This window comes from Osmia bicornis, chromosome 12, assembly GCF_907164935.1.
Source record: "Osmia bicornis bicornis chromosome 12, iOsmBic2.1, whole genome shotgun sequence".
In the NCBI taxonomy this organism is placed as follows: domain Eukaryota; kingdom Metazoa; phylum Arthropoda; class Insecta; order Hymenoptera; family Megachilidae; genus Osmia; species Osmia bicornis.
This window is the reverse complement of record NC_060227.1, coordinates 7,188,892-7,215,727: the sequence shown is the minus strand read 5'-3', so window position 1 is coordinate 7,215,727 and position 26,836 is coordinate 7,188,892. Positions and strand designations below refer to the sequence as shown.

Here is a 26,836-nt window from a genome sequence, read left to right as displayed (position 1 = left end):
TTCAGATTTTCAGTATTCTGTCCCTGTAAAACGCTTCCCAGTTTGCGGTAATCATATTTCACGATGAATTCGACAAGTTTATAATCGTCCAGTGATTCTGCTGAATTTTCAAGATGAATTTTCAAAGAGCTCCATAGAATCCTAGGATGAGAGGCACTGGATTAAAGCAGACGGGTCGCCACGTTGCCACGTTTCGCAGGTCTCCACTCTTCTATCGACCGAGCAGCGTTGCCAGCTCCTTTTGCCATGCCTTTATCGCCCCTTTCCATGCAGCCCTCCTCGTCTCCTTCCCTCCTTCTTTTTCTACCCTCCAGCATTCACCGTATTTCTCTCTCTTTACCACCGACACTTGGGGCTACAAACCATCGGACCTAGGCTCATTCTCTTCTCTCTTCGTTCTTCCCCTCCCTTCGCGTCGTTTATCTCTCTCCCGACCGTCCCTACCTCTTTCTGCCCAGCTGTTTAACCTTCCTAGGGCAGATGCCGCGCGGTTAGGTGCAACGTCACCTTTATCGTGTCTCTGCCCTCTACTTTCGTCCTTCTCCTCTTCGCCCTCTTCGTTTCGCAATTACCCGATAAGGGCTCGAGGATCGGCTTCGACCTCGATCCTTCTCTCTTGGATTTTCCACGACAATCTCGACCTTTGTAGGTACCGTCTGTCCGTCTCTCTTTCGACAGCAACTCGGTGTGATCCAGTTCCGAGCTCGTTCCGATTGCGGTAGGCGCGTCGTTCGTCAGGGTATCACGAGCAAAGAGAAGCCTCGGCTTCGTCCATTCTTTTTTCCAGCGTGCTCTTGAGAACGAGTTGCTTCGACGCCGGCTCCTTCGTACCGAAGCAGCCATGAAAGCAATATGAAACGGATGACCGGCCGGTCTCGAGGTCAGCTCGGTCAATAACTTGGTTATACGGGCCAGTCGAGAAGGCGTTTGCTTCGATTCCGCGGCTAAACTAGCAAGAACGTTGCCTCCTCGAGTTGTCACCAGCACGCTGTATGAATTATTTAAACGTACGATCCAGATGTCGGTGTCTTCAAGTTCCACCGTGCGTCACGAATCGAATGATCCTCGTGGATGGATTTTTCAATTCTTTCGCGATTACAGCTTCCTATACCAACGGTTTATAGTTGGTGTAAAAGTTGAAACACCAAAAAAAAAAAAGGAAGAATGAAGTTGATCGCTTGGGTCGTTTCGTAGGGCACGTTTTCCAACAGTCCCTCTTCGAGTTGGTCCCCTTGCGATCCGCGTTGGTCTCGAACGATATCCTCGACGGATCTGTTCGCGACGTGACTCACCGTGTATATTAGCGGTAGGTGGAGGTCAAAGGGCAACGTGGATCTGGGACGATTTCAACTGGCGAACACCGAAATGGTAGAAGGAGAAACTTGGAAAGACGTGTCCGTCTGTTGGTTGCCCATCCAAGACCATCCGTGATCGTCCAAGTTATACCCGCAAAGGATGACGGCCCATGGGAGGGCAGATATCCGCGCAGGACTTTCGAATAACACGAAGACAGGAAAGAACTTTCCACGGAGGACAATTATCCCGGTGTATTCCGAGGATGTTCGCTCGTTATCCTCTTGGCACGGTTATTCAACCAGTCGATCGTAGATTACGTCTTGGCCGCGTACTCCGCTGTGAATAGGAATTGCACGTTTATACGTTAGCTCGCTTTTTCGGCACGACACGGCCACGCTAACGAGCCATCGAAATCCTATAATTCACCAACAAATACGCGATCATATCTCGGAAAGAACATTGAAAAGGTTAGCTACTTTACGAGCGATATTCTCTCGGAACGTTTTATAATTGCAAAAAATTAAGCATCTCGCGTTATCCGCAACCGGCGCGAAACAATAACACCCACTAATGAGTCAGCCTACGCATTATTAATTAATAACGAGTTGTAGCAGCGTACAATTTTCTTAATAGCCTATGGAATCGTTTCGTCGCAACATTGCCGAACAAAGGCTCGTTCGTTTTAGCCTCTTTAACAAAAGTAACAGTTACTTTTTACGGGCGTTAATCGAGCGCAACGCGAGAGGTGTGGGCGCATGGACGCGCGTGCACCAGCAGGGTTTCGTTATCGAGCGACACCGTCTTTTCCACCATTATTGTGACACTTGGCGGAATAAAGATCTGAAAGAGAAAGAGGGTCGAGTTTGCTCGTAAAAACCGTGTAGCTGGGCTTTAAAATTTAAATCTTCCGGCCTTCGTGTTTCCTAGCGAATCGAGGTACCAGCTGACTGAGGAAAAGAAGAAAATTCAATACGCTCGCAGAGTTTCCAGCCGAAAATCCTCTTCTACTAAATAGGTACTTGGGAATTTTATCTTCTTTGAACAGAGAAAAGCAAGATAGTTAGAAGGAGGATGTTACACGAAAAGCGGAGAAAGGTCAGCGGACCGTCATCATCGATGAGTTTACCTACAACGAAGCAGTCTCCGTGGACCCCTTCGACCCAGCCAGACGGTATAATGTCGTGTAATGAAGATTAATCTCGCCTAGTAAGCACCGGCCGTTCCTGTATTCATAAATCAATCGCATCCGTCCGATTATCATTCAAATCTGACTGGATCGTCGGCGACGCGGAGACTCCAGCACGTACGACGTCTATGAAATCGACAAATCGAGCTTGATCGTTACGAACGATCGAATTATCGACAATAGGCGCGACGAAGAGTGGTGGTCAAGCTCGAGCAAATGTCGATCGTAGCCGGGCTTATTGTATTTCATCAGCTTGGAAATGTCAAATTCTATGATTTTATGAACTTTTTATGATTCCGTATTTGCCACGCCTCTGATCAAAGATTACTCGGTGACGTTGAAAAATATCGTCGAAATTAAGGAAGAATAAGGTTGGAGAAACGCTGTAATCCAAATAGAGGCAAGCGTCCCTTTTTCAACGCAATCAAACCTACCCTCAGCTACACGGTAGCAATAATATTGTTCAATTTGGTAAAGTAATGAATTTATTGGGGTTCGTTCACAGTCCATTTTGATTTTCTATACGCAATCATACTCGGTCGAAAGATTCTCACGTTTCGAACACCTTTCAAATTCTTTGCTCGCCAAATTTGGTGTTCTCGAAAGAAATCGGCAAGGCCGGTCCAGCGAGAAAAATATATTCGACAGACGTCGAAAAATCGAGCGATTTCGTTCGCTGCACGCAACCTTCAAGAGGAAATTATTACATTTTATTGGTACAAAGTTACAGGTGAAACACAGCTATTAATAACGGTCGTTATTTATTCTTCGATATTTGATTAAGTTAATTAATGTTTGCTGGTAACGGGTCGAAAGCAAATAGCCAGTGAACGGTCCGCGTTACCGTGAGAGCGTGTGTATATTTGCAAATTGTCCGCGTCGCGAATCGAAGGGCTTGCTCGACGCGTATGAATTTTACCGAATAATGGGCGGCGACGAACCGAAAAACACGCTGTCGTTCGTTCAATTTGCAATTCCGACCGAATTAAAGGGAATCCAGCCCGTTCGCTCTCTCGCTCTCTCGCTCTCTCATGATTTATCCGTCGAATTTAAAGCTGTCGAGTCAGGCCGCGTTTATTGTTCTTCGCGGACGATAAATTCTTCCTTCTTACACCCGATATTAACACTTTTATCGCCATGCCACCCATAGTTGAGTTACGACACGAATTTCCATGACAATTTGTCACCTGTTTTATGAGAAATTTTACTTACCCAATTTTAGCGAATGCTTGAAAAAATATATCTTCCAGAGGATATTCGTGCCACCTCGATCGGTCAAGTGTTAAAAAACGCCCACAATTGGCGTTATCTTGTCCATTTTAACGCGATCGTAAAAGAAGAGATGCCGGAGGAAAAAGGAAATTCGAGAGCATAATGGAAATGGTCGGGTTCTATCCTCAACCCAATGACCGCAAACATTCTGGTCCATTTAATATGATAATCGGCAATTCGCGAGATCCAAAGAGAGGTTCGTCCTGTCTGAGAACGTGGAAACCGGTTCTCCATCCTTGGGACGAGTTGCGAAGGTGGAAATAGAGCAAGAAAACAGAGGGAAAGGGATTTGTCGCCGGAAAATTACTCCGATGCGTTCTTTTAACCCTTTTTTTATGACCGATGCAAGGTATAGGGTGGTTCAAAATTGTTGCCGATGGAGGAATGTTTGTTTTTTTTTTTTCTTTCTTTTTGTTTCATTGTGCGGAATTTCGAAAAGTCGCTGTTGGAATTTAATGGACGGGCAAAAGGATTACGCGCATGACAGTGTGCGCTCGTAAATCGTCGAACGAAGCGTGGCGGACGCGGACGGTCGATTAAATCCGCGCGCACGCTTCAAACGCGTGACAATTTTAAAATTTATGATCTTTACTTTCTAATTACAATGCGATGCCGGGTAGCTCGGTACGTTCGTTGACTCGTATCTTCGTCGAGTTTTACCGCGTTGCATATCGCACAACTCGAAACGACGCCGCTCGTTAATTAGGGAAGTTAATTTTCCCGAGGACGAAGGCAGAACGCTCGCGTATTAATTTACGAACGGGAGAAGTTGCAACAATCGTAATCACTCACCTTGGCATTTGTCTCGAAATGGATACGCGTGTCGAACAATGGCCGTCGTTAATAAGTCACCGGCTAATAAGTAATAAACGCTTACTGGGAACCACGAGATACGAGCCGTTTCGTCATCGTTCGTGTTAACACCTTGCTATCTGCTGACGTTACCAATCGCGTTGATTACCTTCTGGAATCGAGCAATCGCATGCGACCTAACATTTTCTGCCTTTCAGTTTTTAAATGTTCCAAACATTATCATTAAACAATGCTCCATTGTATCTGTCTTACAATTCAGTGAAATAATCAGGGACTCGGCGTAATTGCAAAGAGAGCGATCAAACTTGTGCCGCGGACAGAAAGGAAAGCGAAAGAAATGTTGGCAATACACGCGTATGAAACACCGTTCCTAACGACATTTTATCTTCGACGTTTGACATTTCGAGATTATTAAATTCTCCCGGTTTGCACGCCCACGCCCCTGTACGCGACCGCCGAGGGAGAACGTTCTGAATATGGCGCCGTTCGCGAAAAAAGACTTGTCTCCCTCTCTTTTAACCTTCCTCTTCCTTCTCTCTTCCTTTTTTTTCCACCAGCTTCTCTCTTCCTCCGCCCGTAACGAACTATTGTCCTACAGCACCGTGACCGCGTTTCTTCGGCAATGGATTCCTCCACGCTTCTTTCTTTTCTCTCCTCCCTTTTCCCTGGCTCTTTTTTTCCTCGCTTTCGCAATCCTACCAGCCGCCAGCGAGCTCAACCTACCGTGCAAACAAATTATGCAAGCACATTTTCGTCCGTCGAGAAGAAGGACGGAAGAAAAAACAACTGGCCAGCTCGATCGAGACGAAAAAACACGAGCTGTTGCAATAATCAAGTTACCTGACACGGTGGGAAGATGTTCCTCTTAACCCTTTCAGAGGGTATTTTCAAATCAGAACCATTTCGATGTAGAAATCCTCAGCTAAACAATCAGATTGTTATATGTAAAACTGACAAATGTTTCTCTTTTTTGTTTCAGGTAAGCCAAGACATCATATTCTCATCACACTTCCTGTTTGTAAGTACGTGACTAAATTATCCATATCTTCTTCGCGTTATAATAATTTCATGTTTGAAAACATTTTGTAAAATCGTGCCCCGGGAAACAGGAACGTTTAATCGAAATATGTTTGATTGTACCGTGAATGAAATGGTAATGAAATAGCACCCCTACGGATACGCGTTAATATCCGTCCAACGAAGGCTCGTCGTGTCACGTTAATTTCGATGATCCCTCGTTTTCGGTATCGCATCTCGCAGTTTCAGCGATGCATTCAAATTTGCGAAACGTAAACAGTGGGAGCCGGGTGCATCAACGAGAGATTCCGGCGATGGCAGCGGGAAATCTGTAGCCAATTACATGCTCTCCGATATCGGTTCATTCGGTTAACCAGCACGGTTCCTCTTTCCACGCGAACGATCCCTTTTCGCGATCGCGAAATCCTTTTGCCTCCAACGGTAACCCCTCGACAAAGGCTCGCCCCTCTGGCAAAAGGGTGGTTCTAGGCTGGGAGAGCCGGCGCGGCGATCGTGAAATAGGTTCAATCTATGCATCTCGTGTGTCGTTGACGTCACTCGTGTACACGTCTGGCCACGAGACCAGCTGTTTTCGACATCTGCGACCCTCTCCGCACCGCCTACGGTGGACTGCAAAACTTTCCGCCTAGGGGTGCTTTCTATTTTCTTCTTTATTTTTTTTATTTCGAGTCTGGAGAAACTTTGATACGGGTATAAAATATCGAGGAAGTTGAAACGTGGGTGTAAAGTGTATGATCAGACATGAAAAAAGTGAAATTGTTGCGTTTAGATTTTTATTATTATTATTATTGGTTCATAGAAATTTTAACTTGGTTGCAAATTTGTAGTCCATGACGGTGTCTTGTTCATATTCGTTCTGTAAAAAATTGGAACAAAAAGCACCTTGACTCTGGCGACTCGAAACAGCAGTGCACAGAGGAAAAACGGAAACAATTAAACGGCTCGTGGCAGCACGAGCCTCCATATGGCCGATAAAAAACACACGGCGCGGCGTCGCGAGGCAACGATCATAATTAACGGCAGTATAATTACGAGGACACGGCTCTCTTGTTCTATGACATCGGAACCGCCGATCGTTCCTGCTTACGAATGGAGTTCCTTTGTCAGTCCTTTCATTAATCATTTTCCCCATCATCTTAGCATAATCTGGCAATTAATAATAGTACCTATCGTTTCAAGAAAGTATCTAAATTCATAAGAAATTGTTGGGAAGGCAAGGTAGTTGCGTTGAATGGGTTGTTGCACCCCCGCCTCGGATCGAGAGGAGCGTAGCTAGCAGGAGTGGAACGAACTGAAAGTGCTTCAGATCTCGCTAAACGAAGCATAAAATCGAGCTTAAGGCCGAACCTGGTCGATGTCCGAGGATGTGTCTACACTTTAGCTAACCTCCGGTTTCGTCTTGCGTTCCCGACCGCCTAATTGTGCTCTTCTAATTACCCGTGACAATTTTTCACGCTAACCTCGACTCAGGCTACAAGGATCAAATGTTCTTGGCAATATATACAGTAAAATTCCCACTCGAAATAATTCCAGAAAATTGATGTTACCACTTTTCAAACGGTTTCATGAATCAAGCGAAAATTAGCCCATTAATTCTCTGAGATATTTTTGAAGTAGCAGGACTCGAAAATTTGCGTCGTTGCTATCTGCGGGACCCTTAAAAAATGCAATCAACTCTTTGCCATCGAGAGTTCTCGTTCGTGGAAAGTTTCAAGATTTCGTTAGGGCGAGGAAAAGCGGATCCGAGCCATGAATTTCCCGGTTACACGGCTTCAAAGTTTTCGTTCACGGTTTCATTTGCTCCCGCTGCGCGGTTCGAACGATGGTGCGAAATAATTGAAACGGAATGCTTAATTCACTTTGGTCGTCCGGTGACTGAAAGTCCCAGGATCATGGAAAAATCCTGTTTTACGGAATTGAACGTTCGCCTGATGTTTATTACGTCTTGGCAATAATAAGTTCATAGATCATGCTTAAAGTGTGATCTCATTTCATCCAGCTCACGAGATACCGCGTTAATGCCGTGTAGTTACATTCGAGCCGAAGTCGTAATCTACGTCGAGCCAGTGCCGCCGTATAACAGGATTAATATCCACGGGCACAGGTCCGCGAGGGACTCGTCCTGTTGTTGCGCGAACAACGTTCTATCGTGGAAATCGTGCACCCTGATGCGATGCTGTATCATCTGACCCTAAAACAAGGCTAACGTCGCATCAATCGCGATGTTGAATTTCGAGCTGGTCATACATTTGGTAAATCTGCAAATTCCAACGCGGAGATTCCGGTTAATCTGGGAAAATTACTTTATTACCCTTTGTAAGGATAAGTTGGAGATATTAGCAATAGCGAGGGAGGCTTATTTAAAAGATGTGTATTGCAAAGCGAATGATATTTGGAAAACTACATCGTTTCCTCTGTGGGAAATTTACCTCGAGACTAGTTTGGATTACTCCATCGGCAACTACAAACAGCGAAACCACAAATAAAGGGGGAGCTAAAACCGGAAGGGTTGTGTCTCTTCCGGCGATCGGTATAATTAATCGTGACGGTTCAAAGCGGAATAGTTAATTAATTTGCACGGTACGGCTTGCGGATGAAAAATTCAACGTCTCCTTATCGGATATTCCGAATGGTCTGTTCCGAATTGGCTTCGTATGTCCATACGACGGAACTCGTGAAATTTTCAAACCCCTTCCCTTTTCGTCGTTTGGAAAGTCGTGTACGGACTTCCGCGGGAAAGCAATGGAAACCCGTGAACAAATATCGCCTCGTTAGCGAATCCCACTGGACGATACGATATCGATCGTCCATGTCGATTCTTCGCTCGACATTGAATACATCGTCGACCGCGGTGATCACGGTTCGCTTTTACATCGGAATAAAGGACCAATAGCCGACGTAACAATTATCCTTGTCTGCTTTTCTCTCGTTCGAATGTAACGTAACCGCGACTTAAGGAACAATCTGGCGCTGAAAAATGGTCTCTCGATGCGAGGTTTCGCCGAAATAACTTTCGACATATGCGTGACACGTGTTCTCCGTTTAACACGTTTATCGCGTCTGGACGGAAAGACGTATGGACTCTTTAGCGTGACCACGAAAACGAAACCACAAAAAAAGCACCCGTAAAGATTCTTTGAAAAGCAACGACGTCGGTCTTGCTTGGCTCCTCCGAGAATTTTACTTGGACGTCGAAGCAATAAACGATTTTTGTCAAAGAACCTATTGCATGGAAGCAACATGAATGCCTTGGTTGGAAATATTTAAAAGGCGAAACAAACCGTGAAGAAAAGAGAAGAGAAGCCTGCTGTTTCGCAACGAACGCACCCTTTTGCAGAGGGTTGAACCCTATATACAGTAGGACGTAGGTCTAATTGCAAGAGCCCGGCATACTTTCGTGTACTCGCTCGTTATCCTTGGTAGCGACACGATGGCTGGCTGGCTGGCATCCCACCGAATGATTGTTGTTGTAAAAACGAGGGTTCGAGGGGGTGGCGTATAGGGTGCCGCCACCCTGGTGCCGCGGTTTCACGAAAGCTTTTCGGGGATGCTCGACGAGCGGACGAGTATCGGCACGATAACCACCGGTTTGTATTGATCCTCGCGGGGGTGTGCAACGGCCGAAAGAACCAGGGGGTAGCAGACAGAGAAAGGGAAACACCGTGTCGAAGCGAGACAGAGGAAACGAGAGAGGAGGGTTGCATAGAGTTAGACAGGGAGGAGGGGTGAGTTTGGTCGTGAAACATCCCCCTAGTGACTGGCGCACACCCCAAAACCTAACCAACCCCCGAAACCAGTCACGATCCAACCTAGACGACTCCGATGGATATTCTCTGTGCATCGAAACTTACCTAAGAACCGAGTCTCTAGTCACAGGGATGCTTTGTTCTTGTTAGTTTCGTCTATGAGTTTGCTTCCTTCAGGGGTTTAACCCTTCCAGGGTAATTTTCCTTCAAGCTGCGAAACCCTGAAGAGATTCGCTTGCAAAGCTTGGGCAAGAAATAAATTTAACTCGCGTAACATTTTTTCTTCAAAATCACTTATTTTATTTCGTTCATTTTATAACAGACGTATTAATTACGGCCGAACAAACGGCGCATCGGCGTTCAATTCTAGCCACCCGTTTCAATTTCACCCAGGAAGTCTGTGTTGCCGCCATATGGCGTTGCAACGTGTCGTCCAATGTTGTCCAGCGTATTTTTTCTTTTTTTTTTTTTTTTACAATTCTCCCTCGGCCTGTCTAGGCACGCCTATGCAAACGACCAGTGACGAGCGTACTTGGAAGTCGGGATTGTCGATCGCGTCGAAACGTCCCTTGGCAACGATCTCGCGAGGGGGGCATATCCGCAGAAAGTGCTGGCTAAAAGCTGTGGCCTAACCACCCCTCATCCCCTTACTCTGCTGCCAAACGACACCCTCTGTCTCGTACACCCCATCCTAATCCGCCATTGATTTCCTTTGCCTCGAATCCACCGGTGTACTGTTCAAACCCGCTCGAATTCGACCGAACAGCACCCTCGTCTCTCCGCTCTGATTAATCCCATTGATCGTAATTATTCGCGTGTCTCGTCGTTGGTCTACCTGGAACATCGATTCGGACGTACTTACCTGCGCAGTTTTCCGAAAAATTTCACGGATAATCCGTTTGTCGAGATCAGCGGAAATAGTATTAGAGGTTCAATCCACAAAGCGTGGATAATACTTTGTAAACTTTACGTACCGATTCGTACTATCAGTTTGAGAGGAACAAAAAGAGAGAAAAAAAGATAACGTTGAATCTACGGTATTCGTGACATCGATGGATGGAGTAAGAGGGATGATTTTTTGATCTCCAACCGGTGCCGGTGTTTCGAAACGATTGCAATTTTCATCGTCAGTGATTCTTCGCCATAGATGAATCGAACAACATTGAAAGAGCGGATTTTTCCCGGATCCTTTCCGGAAACGATTCGAACGATGCAGCGATCCGTCATTCGTACGGAACGTTGAATCTGTTAGCTGAAGCGGTTACAGATCGACCGGCTGCGGCCGGTTTTCCCTTTTCGCCAAACAAATTGATCCTGTTCCGATGCTCGCGATAACTTCGCTCCCTGTTATCGGCCACGTTCCGACAAATTGCCACGCTTGTAACGAATTAATAACGTCGCTGCGGAACAATCCTAGTATCGGCCAGACGGGCTGGTCGGATCGTCGTGGATCACCTGGACAGCGGTTTGTTTTTCGAATGGCTTTCGAAACGATGGAAAATCGCGTGACGTTTCGTCGATACGCTTGTCGCGGATGTTACGCTCCGCTTTTCTTCGTTTTTTTTTTTTTTTTTTTTTTTCCACCCCCCTCTGGCGATAGCAACATCTCGATAGCTCGAGGGCGGCGAGGGTTATCGAGTGGACACACGCGGCTGGTTAAATTATCAATCGTTGAGCGTTTTGACTATTGCGAGTTCCGACTGAGGGTACGATGAAAAATCCACTTTATCAAGGGTACTTGGGATGGGTCGCAAAGAGGGCTAAAAGCTCGTTTGCTAGTACTTGAACGTTCATATACGCGAATCCTCGTTTCTGGAGTTACCGAAACGGTGAAAGTAAATTGAATTACACTGGGGTAAGGATGTCGATGTCTAGTGGATACTGGATGCTTTGTAACAGCTTTAGCTAAAGGGTTAACTCGAAATAGCTGTTCTTGTATCGTACGATAAAAACGCGTATTACCAGCTTAGTTTTCTCGAATCAGCGAGCCTAATGGAAACCGCAAATTGTTAAGAGCCGTGCTTCTTCGATGCCGGCTTGAAAAAGATCGGCGAAATCAGTCTGGCAGTGAATAAAGAAAGAAGACGAAAAGAGGCATAGTTGGCGGTAACGAGGCAAGTTTTTCGGCGGGTCTAGGGAAAAATGAAGAGGCGTGGAATAAAAGCAAGGTAAAGAGAAGGAAGGGCAAGTTTTACGGCTAATCTCTGATGCTAGCAACCGTCTGAAAAGGCAATAATCCCTTACACCGTCGGTGGTGTGTATTCAGGTACGTGTTTGTAGGCAGGTACCCCGTTCACTTAACATCGCCACACGTATAAATAACTCTGCCGGCAGTGTTGCGCGACGCGTTTATTCGCGCATGTATCTACCGCTGGCGAAAAACTACCCTTCTCTTGTACTCGTCCTCTTTTTTTTTTTCCTCCTTTGGCCCTCGAGCTTGTTCATCGTCGAGGGGCTCGCGCGATCGTTACAGGTTTTTTAAAGCTCGTTTAACCGAACCGATCCTCTCACGACTCGAGAGATCCATCCGTTCGTTGAATTTATTTATCTGTTTGTTTTAAGGGATGAACCAGTCGCGTATGTCGGACGATCTGTATGAAAATTTAGCGACATAGAAAATTCTTGATCGTACGAGTGATAACGTTCGCGATAGCATTAACAATAGGGGGGCAAGAAGAGACAGAGAGCGCAGAAAGTGCTTTTGTCTGGTCTGGGTGTATTTATATCAGCAGCCGTTCCGAGCCATATATAAAATTTATACGGCCGGCAGAAGATGGAGACCCGTCGTAAATACGAATATTTGGCTGAATTCTGGCGAAATTTCGCTCTGTCCCGGTGATAGTTTATGTGCCAGCCGAGCAGTATTGTGCGATTTGCTCGATGACACGACATTGTTCTCCGTCCCTTCCATTACACCCGACCCTCTAACCAACAACGTGCGCCTTTTCTATCTTTCTTTCTCACTTTACTCTTCCCTTTTTTTATTTCATTCCTCCTGCCCTGCGCTCTCCCTTCGATTCTTCCTGTCCCCTTGGTACGATGTGTGTGAAAGCAGTCTCTCGTCAATTCGTAGATACACAAGGAGAGGAGAATCTACCATGGGAGCTGTAACGCCGTTCTCTCATAACGTTGTTCGACCTTGCTCGAATCGTTGCGCGAGGAAAACGCTGCTCCAACTGCTACGTATTTCCCATAAGACTCGAGAGAATCCATTGACCGTATTTCGCGAACAGAGGTACGCTCAGTCTCCGATCGAAACGAAAGAGGAAATTACTTTCGGTGGTATGATTCGAAGGAACTCGGTGGAATTTCAGGCGAGAATGACGCGACAGAAGCGGAATATCGTATAAATTGGTGGAAAAGAAGGAGAGTCTGTTAGAAAGAATGAAACGTCGAGCGTGTCGGGGACACGCGAGTTCTCATAGCTAGAATGACGCACCGGAGGCTTAATCGACCTTATTATTCGTTGAACAATGAACAATTGCGTACGAGCGTAGAAGTAATCGACGGTAGGTTGACGAAAGCCTGTGTGTCACTCGAGGACACGAACTGTCAGCTTCTCTTTTCTACCTACCCTTTTTCTCCTATTTTTTTTTTTCTTTCTCTGCTTTTCAAATACCGTGGCCTCGTAAACGCTTTCTTTCGTCGTTCCCGGCTCTATTGCGGTGCGACAAAAAGAGCGTAACAATACGGGAGAAGGAATAACTCGAAGGGGAAATATCGCGTCCCGATGAAATCTTCTTTCGCGAAGAGGGAGAGGAAGCAGGATCCGTGTACCGAAGTTGAAGGCAAAGCGAGGAGAAGCTGAAGGAATCCTTCTCTTCGCTCCGCTTCTCCAACCAGCACCAAGAAGAAGAAGAAGAAGAAGAAGAAGAAGAAGCTCGATGAATAAGCGACGGAATATTTTCCTAACCCGCTCTCTCGGTATTGCAGCGAACGAGGTATTCAAATATTTAAACACGAAAATATACATGGGAGGTAGAACCGCATGAATTATGCATAAGACGTGTCCACCACCACCACCTCCTTCGTTTCTCTACCTTTCTCTTTTTCTTCAATCCACCGACAAGCTTTCTTTCTCTTCTTATCGTCCGATCCTCCTCTTCACGAACTTCTGTCAGCCCCCGGTTTCTTCACGACGGCTTCCCGTGGCTCCGTGCACCAGGAAATGCCGTTTGTTTATGCCTGCGGACACCGGTTACCTCGAACCGTCCTCGTCCGTCAGGAATCATCCTCCTCGAGGATCGAGGCTAAGAATCGTTCGCGATGGCGGCTAATAACGCGTACCTCGTGTCCTTGATCTTGATCGAATGAAATAACACGAAGACGTTCGATCGCGTCTCGCGATCTTTCATACGATCTCGATTTGTAATTCCGATCCGACGTCTAGCCGTGATCTGCTCGGGAGAACCAGTTTCAACATTCATTACGAGCTGATTCAACTTCGTTCCACGCACGATTTTCTATCGGTTCGTGAAAAACATGGAGCGATTTTTATTTCGGTAGGCCACTTGTTTCGTTTGATGTCCGATGGAAAATGTTTGAGAGATTTTTTTCTTCGCAGATGAAACATCGACGATAAAAACGTCGACGATCAAATGACAGCAATTTTCCCGCGGTTTTTCCCCTCTGTGCCGTTCCGATGGCGCTCGAAATTATCTTTCTTATTGATGTCTCTATTAGCCGACAATACGACGGAGATTGGCCATCACAGCGCAACGTTGGTTTCTTCGTTCATTAATGCTTGATTAAACGTGCACCCACGTACGTGTATGTTCCCTTCTCGTATCTTTCACCGAGTTTATTTTATTACTCCGCTGGCACACTTACACCGATTTCTGCCCCACGCTCGATTTCGTTCGACGTAAACCAGTGCCGAACCAGAAGATATATGGCTTCGTAATGTTTTTTCGTTTTCTTCTTCCGTTCCCGATATCTCTGATTTTCTCTGCTTTTCCTCCTCTAAAAATACACCCGTAGGATATTGTTTCACCAGTTTCGCAGAGTTCCTTGATCGCTATAGCCGGCTTATTGAACGCACCCACGCGTGGCTTCTCACCTTTTTCTCGTTTCGCCGCAAGTGTCCCCGTTACCATTACACGTTCCGTGACATTTATTTATTTAGTTGTTCCTTCGAACAGTTCCATCCCTTTAAGTACGTAAGTAACTCTCAATGGTATTTTAGAAATCGAGGCTATTTTTAACTTTATTATTATTTTAAATCCATTCGTTACTTTTACATCATCCTGTACTTTGGTGAATGAATTACGTCCGACCGATTTTATTGGCTACTTAAGCAAATTTTATTGTCTTAACGCGGTTGTATGTTTCCGACTGATGGAAAAATACCAATACGAAAGGTGATACCCACTGACAGTCGCATCGTCTTAATATTTGTCCGAGAGAAAGTACCTCGTGGTCGTTTCTCAATTCGAATCGCTATCGTCTCATCTCTCTGGGTCCTAGCAATGTTAAAAAGCGTTCCAACGGGTCGTGTTTATTAGAAATTCAATGAAATTATCATGTTAAAGTGCAAAATCTACGAGAACTAGAAAAAGTGTTACGTTGCGAAAGCTAATAGCACAAGTTCGAGGATTGATCCATGAAGGAGGAGTCCCTGAACTAAGAGAAAGGATTACCGAATCGCTTTGGTGAGAGAGCTCCGGTTCGGCTCGCTAAAATGTCCGAAACTTCTAACGCCAAATGCCAAGGTTCTTCGAAAGGGCCGCTAATGATTTCGTTCCATAGACTGGAGTGATCGATTGCGTAGTCGTGAATGTTAGGCTAACAGAGACGGAAGTTTCCGTGACGTTTTTCGAAGCACTTGTTCGATTTCTTCATCGCCGAGAAATGGAGAAATAACTGTTCTCATATTTGGATACATAAAGGTTTCAGAAAGATGTACGGGTGGTCAATTATGGCCAATTAGCACGCGTTTTAAATTTTAGTTTCGTTGAATGTTTTAAAAGTTTTCCTTTGGTATTAGTGTGAACCACGTGGGCGTACTTTTATATTGAACTTGAAGGTTTCTAACGCTTTCACGGCAGAAAAAGATTGTATATTTTTTTCATAATGTAAATTTTATTCATGATGCAAAATTTGACATTTTCAATAGCATAGTGAAATTAAGCCGAATCAAGGAAACAAGTTTGTGTTCTGCAACATTACTGGCGCTTGTTTATACGATTCAACAATTTTTTTTTTTTTTTATCATACGCTTTATTACGCTCGTATATCTTCCGTAAGAACAACGACAAAAAAATCCATCGGGCAGTCCAATCCTTTCGCTTCCTAACTAGAACGTTAGGTGGAAAAAGAATCGACCGGCATTCTTGTTCGCTGCCGTGGAGACCGTAAATAAATCGCGACTAATTATCGGTTAATCAATGTGAATGCAAACACAAACGAGCGAGAAAGGTGATAAGGGGAGGGAGATAAAGAAACGAGGCGTGGAAAGAGAGAAGGTGGTAACAATTATCCAATGCATCGCAGCGCGTTTTTGTCGGTTCGATGATTAACAAAAATCGTTGGCATATTATGTAGGCAAGAGAGAACACAGGATGGTAGCCAGGGTAAGTGGCAAACAGGTTTTTCTCGTTCGTTTCGTCGTGCTATCTCACGACCGCGTGTCCGATTCAATTAGCCAGCTTGCAATTAACGGTCGGCGATATCGTGTCTTGATCCTCGACTAAACGATTCGTCGGTTCGCTGTCCTGTACAACGTCCAACGATTTTTGGTGAAATCTTGTCTCGTGTCTCTGCTCCGAACGATTTCTTTTATTTTTAATTAATGATCGAATACTCTGAAATTTGCCATTCGAAGAAACTGAAATACGACGGTCCTCGTTTCTTGGGTTAGGAATCGAGAAAGCCAGCCTTCTTCGAACACGCTCGGTTCCCAAAGTCGTTTCGCCATAAGAATAAAAAGGAAAACTCTTTTCCTCTGAACAATTCTCCAGGTTTGTGTCTCCTCGTTTCCTTTCACATCCAAAACAATCGCCTGAACATTGACTCGTTCAATTCTCTCGTTCTCTCACGTTTTCTCAGATGGTTACCAATTTCAACACGATACCTATAAAACCATATGACACGTGTGTTTGGTGCAATTCCAGCTGGCCATCGGTTATTATCGAACGTACGGTCGCGTCGGACCTTTTCGAGTAGTTAGGATAAAAAGGAAAGGGGTAGGTATTCGCAAAACTTTAGTCTCGGGGTATAAAGTTGGAATTAGGTAGCGGAGTAGAAGGACCTAGGTAATACACGTAGGCACTTTCTAAGGACGGTTGTATTCGGTAAAATTTCCAGAGAGAGACCTCCTTTGTCGTGCAACGGACAATGCCGGGGCCATTCTAACGAGACCCTTCTAACCTCATGGTCAAACTGTCCCTTTAATACAGGGTAGCAAGCAACCTTTCCTTTTCTTCTTTGCTACCTTCTCCTACGTTTCCACGGTGCGTCCTTTACCTTCGTCAGATCCCTTTAAGGGAAATTCCTTTAAAGGTGTCCTGGCCACCGTTACGTAAGACACTCGGTGCTTAATGTCCTCGTGTCGCGATGCAAATGGCCAGCGTCTCATTAATAATGCATCGAATAAACCGATGATTCGTCGGAGCCGGGATGCGATGCGTGTCTCGAATGCAAACGTGATTTTGAGGAAACAATTTTTGATCGTGAGACCGTTGCAAGCGAGATGAATTTCCTTACCAAATCAATTCCGATTCAAATGTTTCGCTAACCCATCATGCGTGTTACCAGACCAACGGTATAAAATGTAAGTTGAATCGAACGAAGTACTCGTAGACGCGCCGCGAGTTTCCGAACGAGATTAATTAATCTTTGTCGTCGACGTATCGAGGCAAAGCACGAAGAGCAGGACAAGGGTGCTAGAGACGTCATTAAAGTCAGGGAGCAATATGAAGTGCTGCAACGACGACGATGACGAGAAAACTGTGACAAGGGTTAACTCGCGGAATTGTAATCGAGCCGAGCGCGAGTTGGAAAGCAGTATAACTTCCGATCGGAACAAACGGAGAAAACGCCATTGGCGCGTGTCCAAAGGCAACAAATAAGAAATTGTTTCCGCCACCCACACACCGTATGAGCAACGACGTAGCAATTTCTACGGTGGCCCAGTTTACTTTAAGGTGGCGAGGCGATACGGAGCTCGCAGTTGTTGCAACGAGACCACCATTGAAAGGATATCATCAGAGGAACGACCTTCGTATTGAAATTTCGAAAAGAAAAATTCAATTTAAATTATTAGCTCCATAAACGATTCCTCAGCAACGAAAGGGTTAATAACCTGTAAGATTTTAAGAGAAGATGGCTCGGATTATAAAGGGGTTAACAATGCTGCAGCAAATGGTTTCCAGGTTGTTTCGAAGCAGTCAAAGGATGCTTCTTCCTCGGACGTTGTTCGTTAAGCCTGTTCGAAAACTACCTGTACACGAAGAAGAGTTCCCTTTCACGATTCTTCGTCGAATAGACGGAACCTGGTCGAAACAAAAGTTACCTTTCGCCGTTCAAGGGGGTTAGTATGGCTTTGCGAACAGACCCAAGGGCTTTTCTATGAGGCGTCTAAACGAGAACCGGTCGGACCGGTTCCGCCGAAAAACCGGCCGGTTTTCAAACCGTTTCACGTTGCTGGCAGCGTTTCGGGGTAAATTTTGTACAGGGTTGAACCATGGGAAAACGCGGTTCAACTCTGTCTCTGTCCTATCTCGTTGCTAACCGATCCTCCTCGAAACCTTTTACACGCTCGTGAACTTTCCTCTCTGTGTGACGATTTTCAAGCAGCCAGTTTTGTCGCTAATTAGCGATAACTCGTTGCCAGTCACGAGTGACCGAGGTCAGTTACGCGTTGGCCAGCTTTCACTCGTTACCACGGGTCGCAAGTGGCCGTGCATAGCCGATAAATCTATGCTCCTTGCTTGCGTTTACCGCTTGCCATTGTCCTCGTGGAAAGTTGCATACTAACCGTCGATGCTTTTCCTATTAACTCTTCGCGCACTTGTGTAACTATCAGGTAACGCATCGGATTTTTATTGTAAACGGACAATTTTTCTTGTTCTACGCTAATAAGGGTTAAAGAAATTGTAAACAGAAACGAGAAATGGCTTTCCCTCGATTATCGAGAGATGGATATGCAAATAAAAGTGATTCGATCAACGTTGATCGACGGGAAAGTCTTCTGACACGGCATAATCTCCGTTTTCTGTGGTATTTAGACATTCACCGTAATTATGGGAAGCTTTAAATGACGCATTCGATTCGTGGAAAAACTGGTCGCAAACAATGTGCGTTCGCTAAAGGGGTATACATTCTAACGATGGATTTCCAAGGCGATGCGATGCTGTTATTCTTTTCATCGTTTGTCGATGCTGCAGCAATTGAACAGATTTATCGATACTCGGAGCGAAGGAACGAGGTCACAAAAATATTGTGATCGTATCGTGACACGAATAGACATAATTTTCAAGCCAGCTACACGATTGTAACGTTCGCTTGGCGTATATCATGATTCTTCCCAGTCACTCTGTTCATATTTGGTAAAGTACGATGATTCTAGATAAGTTGAAGTCGAATCAAACAATGCTCACGGAGTCTGTCGAGTAACGGTTACTTCCATCAGAACGGTTCTATCAAATATCCCAGGACATATTTCAGCTTGTTTGCCTCGGTAAAATTAGGATAGACGTCCATTAGCCGGCCACCCGGGCGCCAGTTCGATTGATTTTAGAATTTGTAAACCTAGAATTCCTATTTCCCAGCGGGCTAAACCGTGCTTTCAATTTATTTGCATATAAATTTCGTACGGCTCGATGTCCGAATGCTTCTGAATTAGAATATTCCTTATGATTTAAATATCGTTACGACGAGATTCGCTTGAAAACCTTTTAGATAGTCGTTTGATTTGCAATAAAGAAAAATCATTTATGTACTGTCAATTCATCGCGAAGTTCCTTAGATACGCAACGTTTCTCCACAATTTTCTCCGTATCGAGCAAGACTCGATCGGTATTTATAACGGTCCTTGATCGAGGTACAACAATCGTTCTCGCGGTTACAATCGTCAACCTTTGTCGCCGTTGATCCAAGAGATCGGCACGAGAGAGATCGCTCACTGCCCGATCACCTGTGTGTGTCTTATTGATTCTAGCGCCTTTCAAACGGCTTGTGACATTGGTCGATTGGCCTTTCCTAAATACCAAGCCGCCAACCATGTCACGTCGCATACTTAACCAACCAGTCGATCGGCGTACACCTTCTGTGTTTACCGTGATCGAGCAATTCGTGGGCGATCGACCGTACGATCGATCGTTTCATACTCAACGTTCGAACCCCGGCAACAACCAGATTTTTTTCTTAGAAAATCGGAAAAATATAAAATTGATAAGATATCGAGATACGAAAGGAATTTGAGAAAGGCCGAAAGAGGGGGTTGAATTTTCATTTTTTCTTGCATCAGGGAATTAATAAGAAATTACGATTATATAACGAGGAACTATTAAATCGTTAAGATTCGATCGATAACCACCTGTCAGCTGATTTACCATAGAATAGAAATACCTTTCATCGGAGCATCGGAATCGAAATCGGGATCGATCGCGGTTCGGTTCGAATCGAATCGATGATGAAACGCGAATATGGGTCGCGAGTAAGAGGCGGCGATCGCCTTAATTCGTCATTAACCGTGCTGGTAAAAAAAAAAAAAAAAGGTGACAGAGGAAAAGAGAGCGGAAAGTCTGGGTTCGATTCGTTGCGAGCTTGAAGCGTCCTTGCACCGTGGCTCATTCATTGGCTGGCGTGTTTGCAACGCGTACGACACCGCAATCCGTCACTCCGTAATGAGTCAATGCTATAAATATTCTCACGCTTTTCCGACCACTTTTCTGCTGTCTCGAAAGTGTCATTCGAGCCGAGTTTTTCCGAGGTCGAGCACGCGGCCGATCCTCTGGATCGTTGCGCAACTCCGAAACCCGGAAGAATCGTAAAGCAACGAGCACAGAAGTTAAACTTTTCGTTTATTTTTGCTTTTCACTTTATTGAAACTCGGAATCGTTTGGGCGCGTTAAAAAACAGAAGGAGAAAAGATTTAATTCCAACGTGGTAATAATGAATGGGCAGATCGTACGTGTCCAGAGGAGGGGATGAACCTGTTATTCCGAGGTTCTCGTAAAATTTGGCAATGTACCGTGCAAAATTTGGCACCGGGCCTGCTCGTTATTTACCGTCAAAATTCAAGGCCCGTCGTTTGGTTTACAAATTACCGTCTTGTCGAGCCGCAAAAGAGCCTCCGCTCGGATTCACCTTACCCGAAAATTCGAGCTCGATATATTCCAACTACTTATCTGCGAACTTCGCAAACTTCATACTTGGATTACACGCGTGTAAACGCGTCGGTGTGTTTGATAAGTTGCTCGCGAATTTCATCGCGCCAGTAGAATAACATTGAAAATAGCGAGCCACTGGATCGAATAACCAGAACAGTTTGTTTTCGACACCGAGAATAATTCTTCTTTCGAAGTTTCATCATTTCGTTCGTTGCCAAATTACATTGAAAGTATAGCCGAAGTCTGCGCGTTTTATTAGAGATGATTGAAATCAGCTCGGATGGTGGATCTCGATCAGCAGCTTTCGAGGCTCGTTTTTTCAGACGTGGCGGCGCTTTTTACGGAGGTGGACTCTCTGACGATTTTGCAAGAGAAGTGCAAGGACTTACTTGGTGTCAGCGTGTAATACAGGCACACGCTCACACGGCATCGTTAGGCAACTTCTAATCGTGTTAACGACACAAGGACACAAGCACGTCTCGAGCGTTTGTAAACGTTTCCCCTAGTATGCAAATTGCGTGCATACGTAGCGCCCTAGCGTACTAATTTTCTCTGTCTGCTTCAAATATACCGAATACTGTGAAACTTTTCGCGTTTCATCGAATGAACCCTTTAACTTTCTGCTGTTGTTATCCTTTAACCCTTTTAGAGGCACATTTTTGTACTTAAGATCCTTTGATGAAAGGCGAATGTATATAGGGTTAAAAATGAATTTCAATTAATTTTGACAATTTTGTATCTACTGTAACGTCACTGTTACGTCGGCATCAACATGTTTACGATGATTCGCGATTCCCTTCACTCGAGAGATGTAGAGAGAGGATGGAAGAGAGATAGCCGGGGATAGGAGAGATGAGAAGAGAGGAGAAGAGGATCGATTCGACGTTTGTCCCTGGGTGGACCGCGTCAGGGTATCGAACTCGAGGCCTTAACCTTTACCAGATCGTCCGGAATAACTTTGAGGTGTTTGTTTCTAGAACGCAGGTTTGTCTAGACATCAACTGGTTCGACCTACGTGTATCTCTACGTACCTCTACTCGCTTCTTGCGATCAGTCGCGTTGCAACGACCTTCGCGATGCATTCGTTCTTCCTTCTCTCCTCTCTTCCGTTCACAGAAATGAAGGATTTGCATGAAGAAGCTGTGACGATCGACGAAACGATTGAAATCCGTGTCACGAGGTCAGACGACGATCGTTCCGTTTCATTTTTACATTCCACTAACCGAATAACCCTCGTAACAAATCATTTGTAACAGGAGATGAAAAGAATCAAAATACAGACGTGGTACGCATTAAAATTCAAGATACTAGGATGATGATCTTTATTAAAATTCGCCAGACCAAATATGGCCGTTTTTACAGTGACGGTGAACGCGTTAACAAAAGTCCCCTCGCTTTTTGACTTTCCCTTGTATTCTGGAGCACTTAACCAGCGGGGATCAGTTCTCTGGAGATATACGAACTGTGACGAAGCTACTGGAAGAGGAACGGGTCAGAACGGTGTGCATTATCGTTGCAGAATTGCGATTGCAAAATAAAGAATGGAGCCAGACCTCTACCGTTCTTCCCATTGTACGATGCCCTCGTCCTGTCTCTCTTTAAAAAGCCTGTTTTTCTTTTTATTTTTTTTTTACCACCAACCCCGCCACGAACCATGAAGTCGTAGTCGGTCCTCGTGATGCTCGTCGTCGTCGACGACGTCGACGTCGTTCAAATGCAAAAGTTTCGCGACTACAAAAGAGTGGCGGAATTAAAAAAGAGCTCACGGGGGTAAAAGGACGACGGATCATCCTCTACGCGGTTGCTCGAGACGCGATTGCGAACTCGCGTCGTATACCGGGTGTTCTGATCCTTTTCTTTTTTTTTTTTTTCGCTTTTTCTAATACGCCTTTTATCTCCTCCCCAGCTTTGCGGTACATTACGTTGCAAAACTATTTGCCCGCTTCGTTTACTTTTACTCCCTCGATGAATATGTTATGAACTCACGAACCATTACCAAGTTTGTTTATTCCTTCCTTTACGTCGTTTTGTAAATTTTACCCATTAGATGTAAGTAGTTGGAAGAAATAAGGACTTGGGTATTTAGAGTTCGGTGTGGTTAAGAATTGTGTGGATAATAATGAAACACCCGGTATGTACTGTCACCTGTGTGTGCCTCGAACCACGAATCCGTTCGCAGGAGAACGTCTTTTTCCTTTGTGTCGGTCGTGCTCCCGTGCCTGCTGCGTTTCGAAGACCTTTCATATCCACAGCCTTATTGTCGCATGTAAATATGTGAGCACGATACGTAGGGTAAATGACTCGCACGGCTTCCTTCCTTCGGGTAAACAACGCGATTTTCATCGCACGGATACCTGAACGCGAACGAACTAGGCGAACCTCCAATATTTTTACCTAACTAAATCAAGACGTTCTCAAGATCTCGTGGGCTATTTAATTATTAATCAACCAATCGAATCGTAAATTGAATGAAAACTTCCGTATCTAACGAAGCCTTATTTGTCTGTTTCAGGTAAGTGGGTCTACAATATCCGGAATAGATCGATCTCGTTCGATGGAACCGTTAGCCCTTTCCCGCCGACGGCTGTTCGAAATTTGCTTTACCAACCGATCGTGTTACCTGAACCACAGGTACGTTTGCCGATATTCGAATGGAACGGAGAACGATCCGGGGCCGCAAAATGCGATAGACGGGGTACAATTTCACCCTTTGTGGCCGGTTGAAACGAGCGCGGTTCTGGTAGCGAGACCAGCCAGACTATCCAAGCGGTTCGATCTTTCGTTAATATTTATGGAAGTCCGGCAAGAATCTTTATTCGTTGATATTTATGCCTCGAAGTTACCGTATATCAGCTTGAAACAGACGTGCCGCTCGTACTTGACCTCGACAGGTTCGTTATGCGAGGAAAGTTAGAGAGGAGGAACTCTTCTTTGAAAGTTGCAAATAGATCAATTATACTTGATAACGTTTAAAAGCAACGAAATACACTTCGTTTCAACATCCTAAATTCGATAATTGTGTTCATAAACAATTTTCGCTACCGTTTCAGAGGGTTAATTTTACCCTCTTTTTTATTTTATTCTAATTTTCATAATTTACGAACCCACGCAGTTAGTGACGTAAATGAAAAACCACTCAAGATCCTCAGATTTGTAGAGAATTTCTCGTCTCGTGTAAATCAGTTGACAGGTCGAGGATGAATATAGGCGCACCTGCGCACAAGTGTCACCTGCACGTTTTTCCTCTGCTTTTTCACCGATCCACTCTTTCATCGAGGACGTTTCGTCAAAGCAGGGTCGCGTGAGGCATCTAGAGACCCTTGACACGGTCCTGTTTCCCTCGAGTGTACCACCTACGACATTAGCGAACGGAATAGCGTCGGGGGGGTGGAAAAAAAGCGCCAGTGCATACAGCTCTCTCATTTTTGTCCCGCTTTTTCCACCCTCGTATACATGCCTTTTCTTCGTGGAAAATCACGTCGAACAGGTGATCGATCGATTCCCACGAGTTTTCCACGAATAGAAAATAAAATTGTATCTAAATCGAGTTTGGACAGTTAAATAGGATAGATATTTTTATTTTCCCAGGGGGTTGGAATTTTGTCGACACTTTGGGAATCAAAAGCTGATTCGGATTCGTGAAATCAAAGGTGTGCAGAGTTTGTTATCGCGATGGCTACCCGGTATAACAGGTCGGTGGCTGGTCTCGCGGTGTGACCGTGCGCAGACCGCGTATATCCTCGCTCCATTATTAATTTCAGACCGATGCAGAAGTTGCACGTGCACTCGGCCACGTGTGGGTGCCCGCAAATGAACGCACTCACGCACGGTGCACCGTCAGGTAGTGGCGTGCGAACGCACCAGCGTGGGCTGCGTACTTTAGCTGTTTCAATAACACGAATCGTTGCAGAAATATGTAATAAAAGCGCTTTTGTTTAACCCCTTCGGTCGAAAATTAATCAACACACGTCCAGTTAACTTTCGTCACGAATAGTCCATAAAATTTGCAATGCTTTAACAAAAGATAACGAGGTGTCTTGTGTAATCGACCCGCGATCAACGTAATATAATTAACGAGATCCTCTTGCATTAACAAAAGGTGAACCTCCTGCTGAGAATATTTTTGCTTCTGATTGCACACGATTAAGTTTAATGAATATCTTTTTTTTTTCCAAATCGTAATGTAAGGCAGCGAAGGTCTCACATTTCTTCTTTATGATAATACCTCGAAGGTCATTATGATTGGAAATTTTTATATAAAATAGGAATTCATTGTTCTGAAATAATTCAAGGCTGCTCTTTAAGACAAGTCTTTTAACCATCCTTTCTCTTTTTAATTCGCTTAACGAGAGTCAGGTCGAGATCGGTGAGAATTGAATTTCCAATTACGATCTGGTTCGAAAGGCCAGCTAATCGATACCATGGGCATGGAAAAGTAGATTGATCTTTGATCCGCGAGAAGCGAAATTTCGCAGTTAGCCGCAGTTAAGCGAAATGTCACGTTAAATGTCATCGATCGGCCAATTTTCATCTCGTTCATTATTTTTTTTTCCTTCATCGAGCTGGCCGCGTGGTCTGGTATATCGAGGTCGTTTATAAATTTCGCCTAATGCCCGCGATCGTAGAACCATTATAATAAGGCGCGGTAGCGTTTTTTCTTGACGCTCGATTGCGCACGAACCGATTTATTTCATAAGGACCATCGAGTTGAGGCCATTTGTGTAATTTCATCGACCACTTCAGATGGTATTATTCGAAGGTTTCGGTGCTCGTTAACCTGGTAATCGTACATGACGAGTTAACTCGTCGCTTATGGGGCCTAATAACGTGACTTCTCAAAGATTTTGCGTTTAATGGTTACGTGTAATAACCATTATTACCAAAGTTATAACAACGAAGGAAAGAAATAAACGAAAGTTTCGTGGAAATTTCTCAGGCCACTCGTGCTCGCTTCGAAAATTTATAACAGATTTTCGATTCCGTGTTGCATCGGGTGGATGAGCGAACGAGGTCGAGGAATCGTCGAAACTTCGCGGACGAAACTCTACAGCGATCATCCAATTTTATCCTTCCGGCAGCTGCGCTAGCGCTTCCTCTGCCGGTTTATTTCTCGTTAGATTTCTCGTGAAACGAGACTCGCGACGAGGAGAGGGAATTGCGAAGGCACCAGGTTTCCCTGGAAACGCGTTTGAAGTTTCATTTTGCAACAGAGGGAAAGATCGTGTGGAGATTTTCTTAAACGTTTGAGTGGGTACAGGTCGTTATATCAACCTGGCGCCATCCTACTTTTCTTATTCCATTATATGTATCGTAAAGTTGCTGTTTGCAATTTAAAATAACGAGTCGCATATGGTTCGAAAGATGAATAATCGTTTGATTTTCACTTAAATATTCAATGACGTTACGTATCGTATCACCTGACGATCGAACGCTTTCCAGTACGAATGAAAATATCTTAGCTTGCGTGTCATCGCTCAAGAAACGATCCCTTCTATTCTCATGAATGAAACGTAATTAGCTACGCGTGGGAGATACGAGAAGGTACGCAGGGACATGCACGATACTCTCCGGCCGTGTATCCGTGATCAAGTTAGAAAGGTGGAACGAACGGCAGCGTGGCTGGAAAACCGCGAACGACCGCTCAACTTTGTAATATCCAGGAGAAAGGACTCGGTACGAGGACCTTGAAGTTTGATGGAAAAGGCAGATTAACCTGGCTGACAAATTGATCGGCCTACGATATCCTGCGGTGGCACGAAAACACCCTGACAACCCGGTCACCCACGCGAATTAACCACGTTCGGTGTTGAAAACTTGCCCTAACAGACACGATTAACGTTTCAATTTCGCTGAAACGTTCGTCGAGTTTCCTTCGTATCGGACAAATCATCCTCGAAGAGTGATCTCGGTATTTGCGAATGTTTTGATAGGAGGAAAATTGGCGAAAACACGCGACGTCAGCTTCCGCGCATGAATTATTATCTGGTTCACCGACGCCGATTGCGTGGTGACAGAGACGCAGACACGACACGCCGTGTCTATCCGTGGCCCGGAATGCGAGCAACGAAAGCAAGGTTGATCCCAAGGCGATTGCAAACGATCATTTCTGATCGATCGTACATACGCACACGCCCCAGTTTCCCTGGCGCGTG

At 44.9% G+C, this 26,836-nt stretch overlaps 1 protein-coding gene across 4 annotated transcripts in view; it reads left to right on the top strand.

The window, feature by feature from the left end:
• The window catches only part of LOC114876569 (protein gustavus), a 137,783-nt gene that overhangs the window by 66,770 nt on the left and 44,177 nt on the right, over nucleotides 1-26,836 (top strand). For 2 of the 4 annotated variants that reach the window (XM_029188209.2, XM_046288050.1), the window contains exon 2: nucleotides 23,197-23,315. The exons of the other annotated variants lie outside the window; for them this stretch is intronic. In XM_029188209.2, the coding sequence (XP_029044042.1) occupies nucleotides 23,239-23,315 (77 nt within the window). In that variant the 5' untranslated portion in view covers nucleotides 23,197-23,238. The remainder of the gene's footprint in view (nucleotides 1-23,196; nucleotides 23,316-26,836) is intronic. 4 annotated transcript variants of the gene reach the window in all.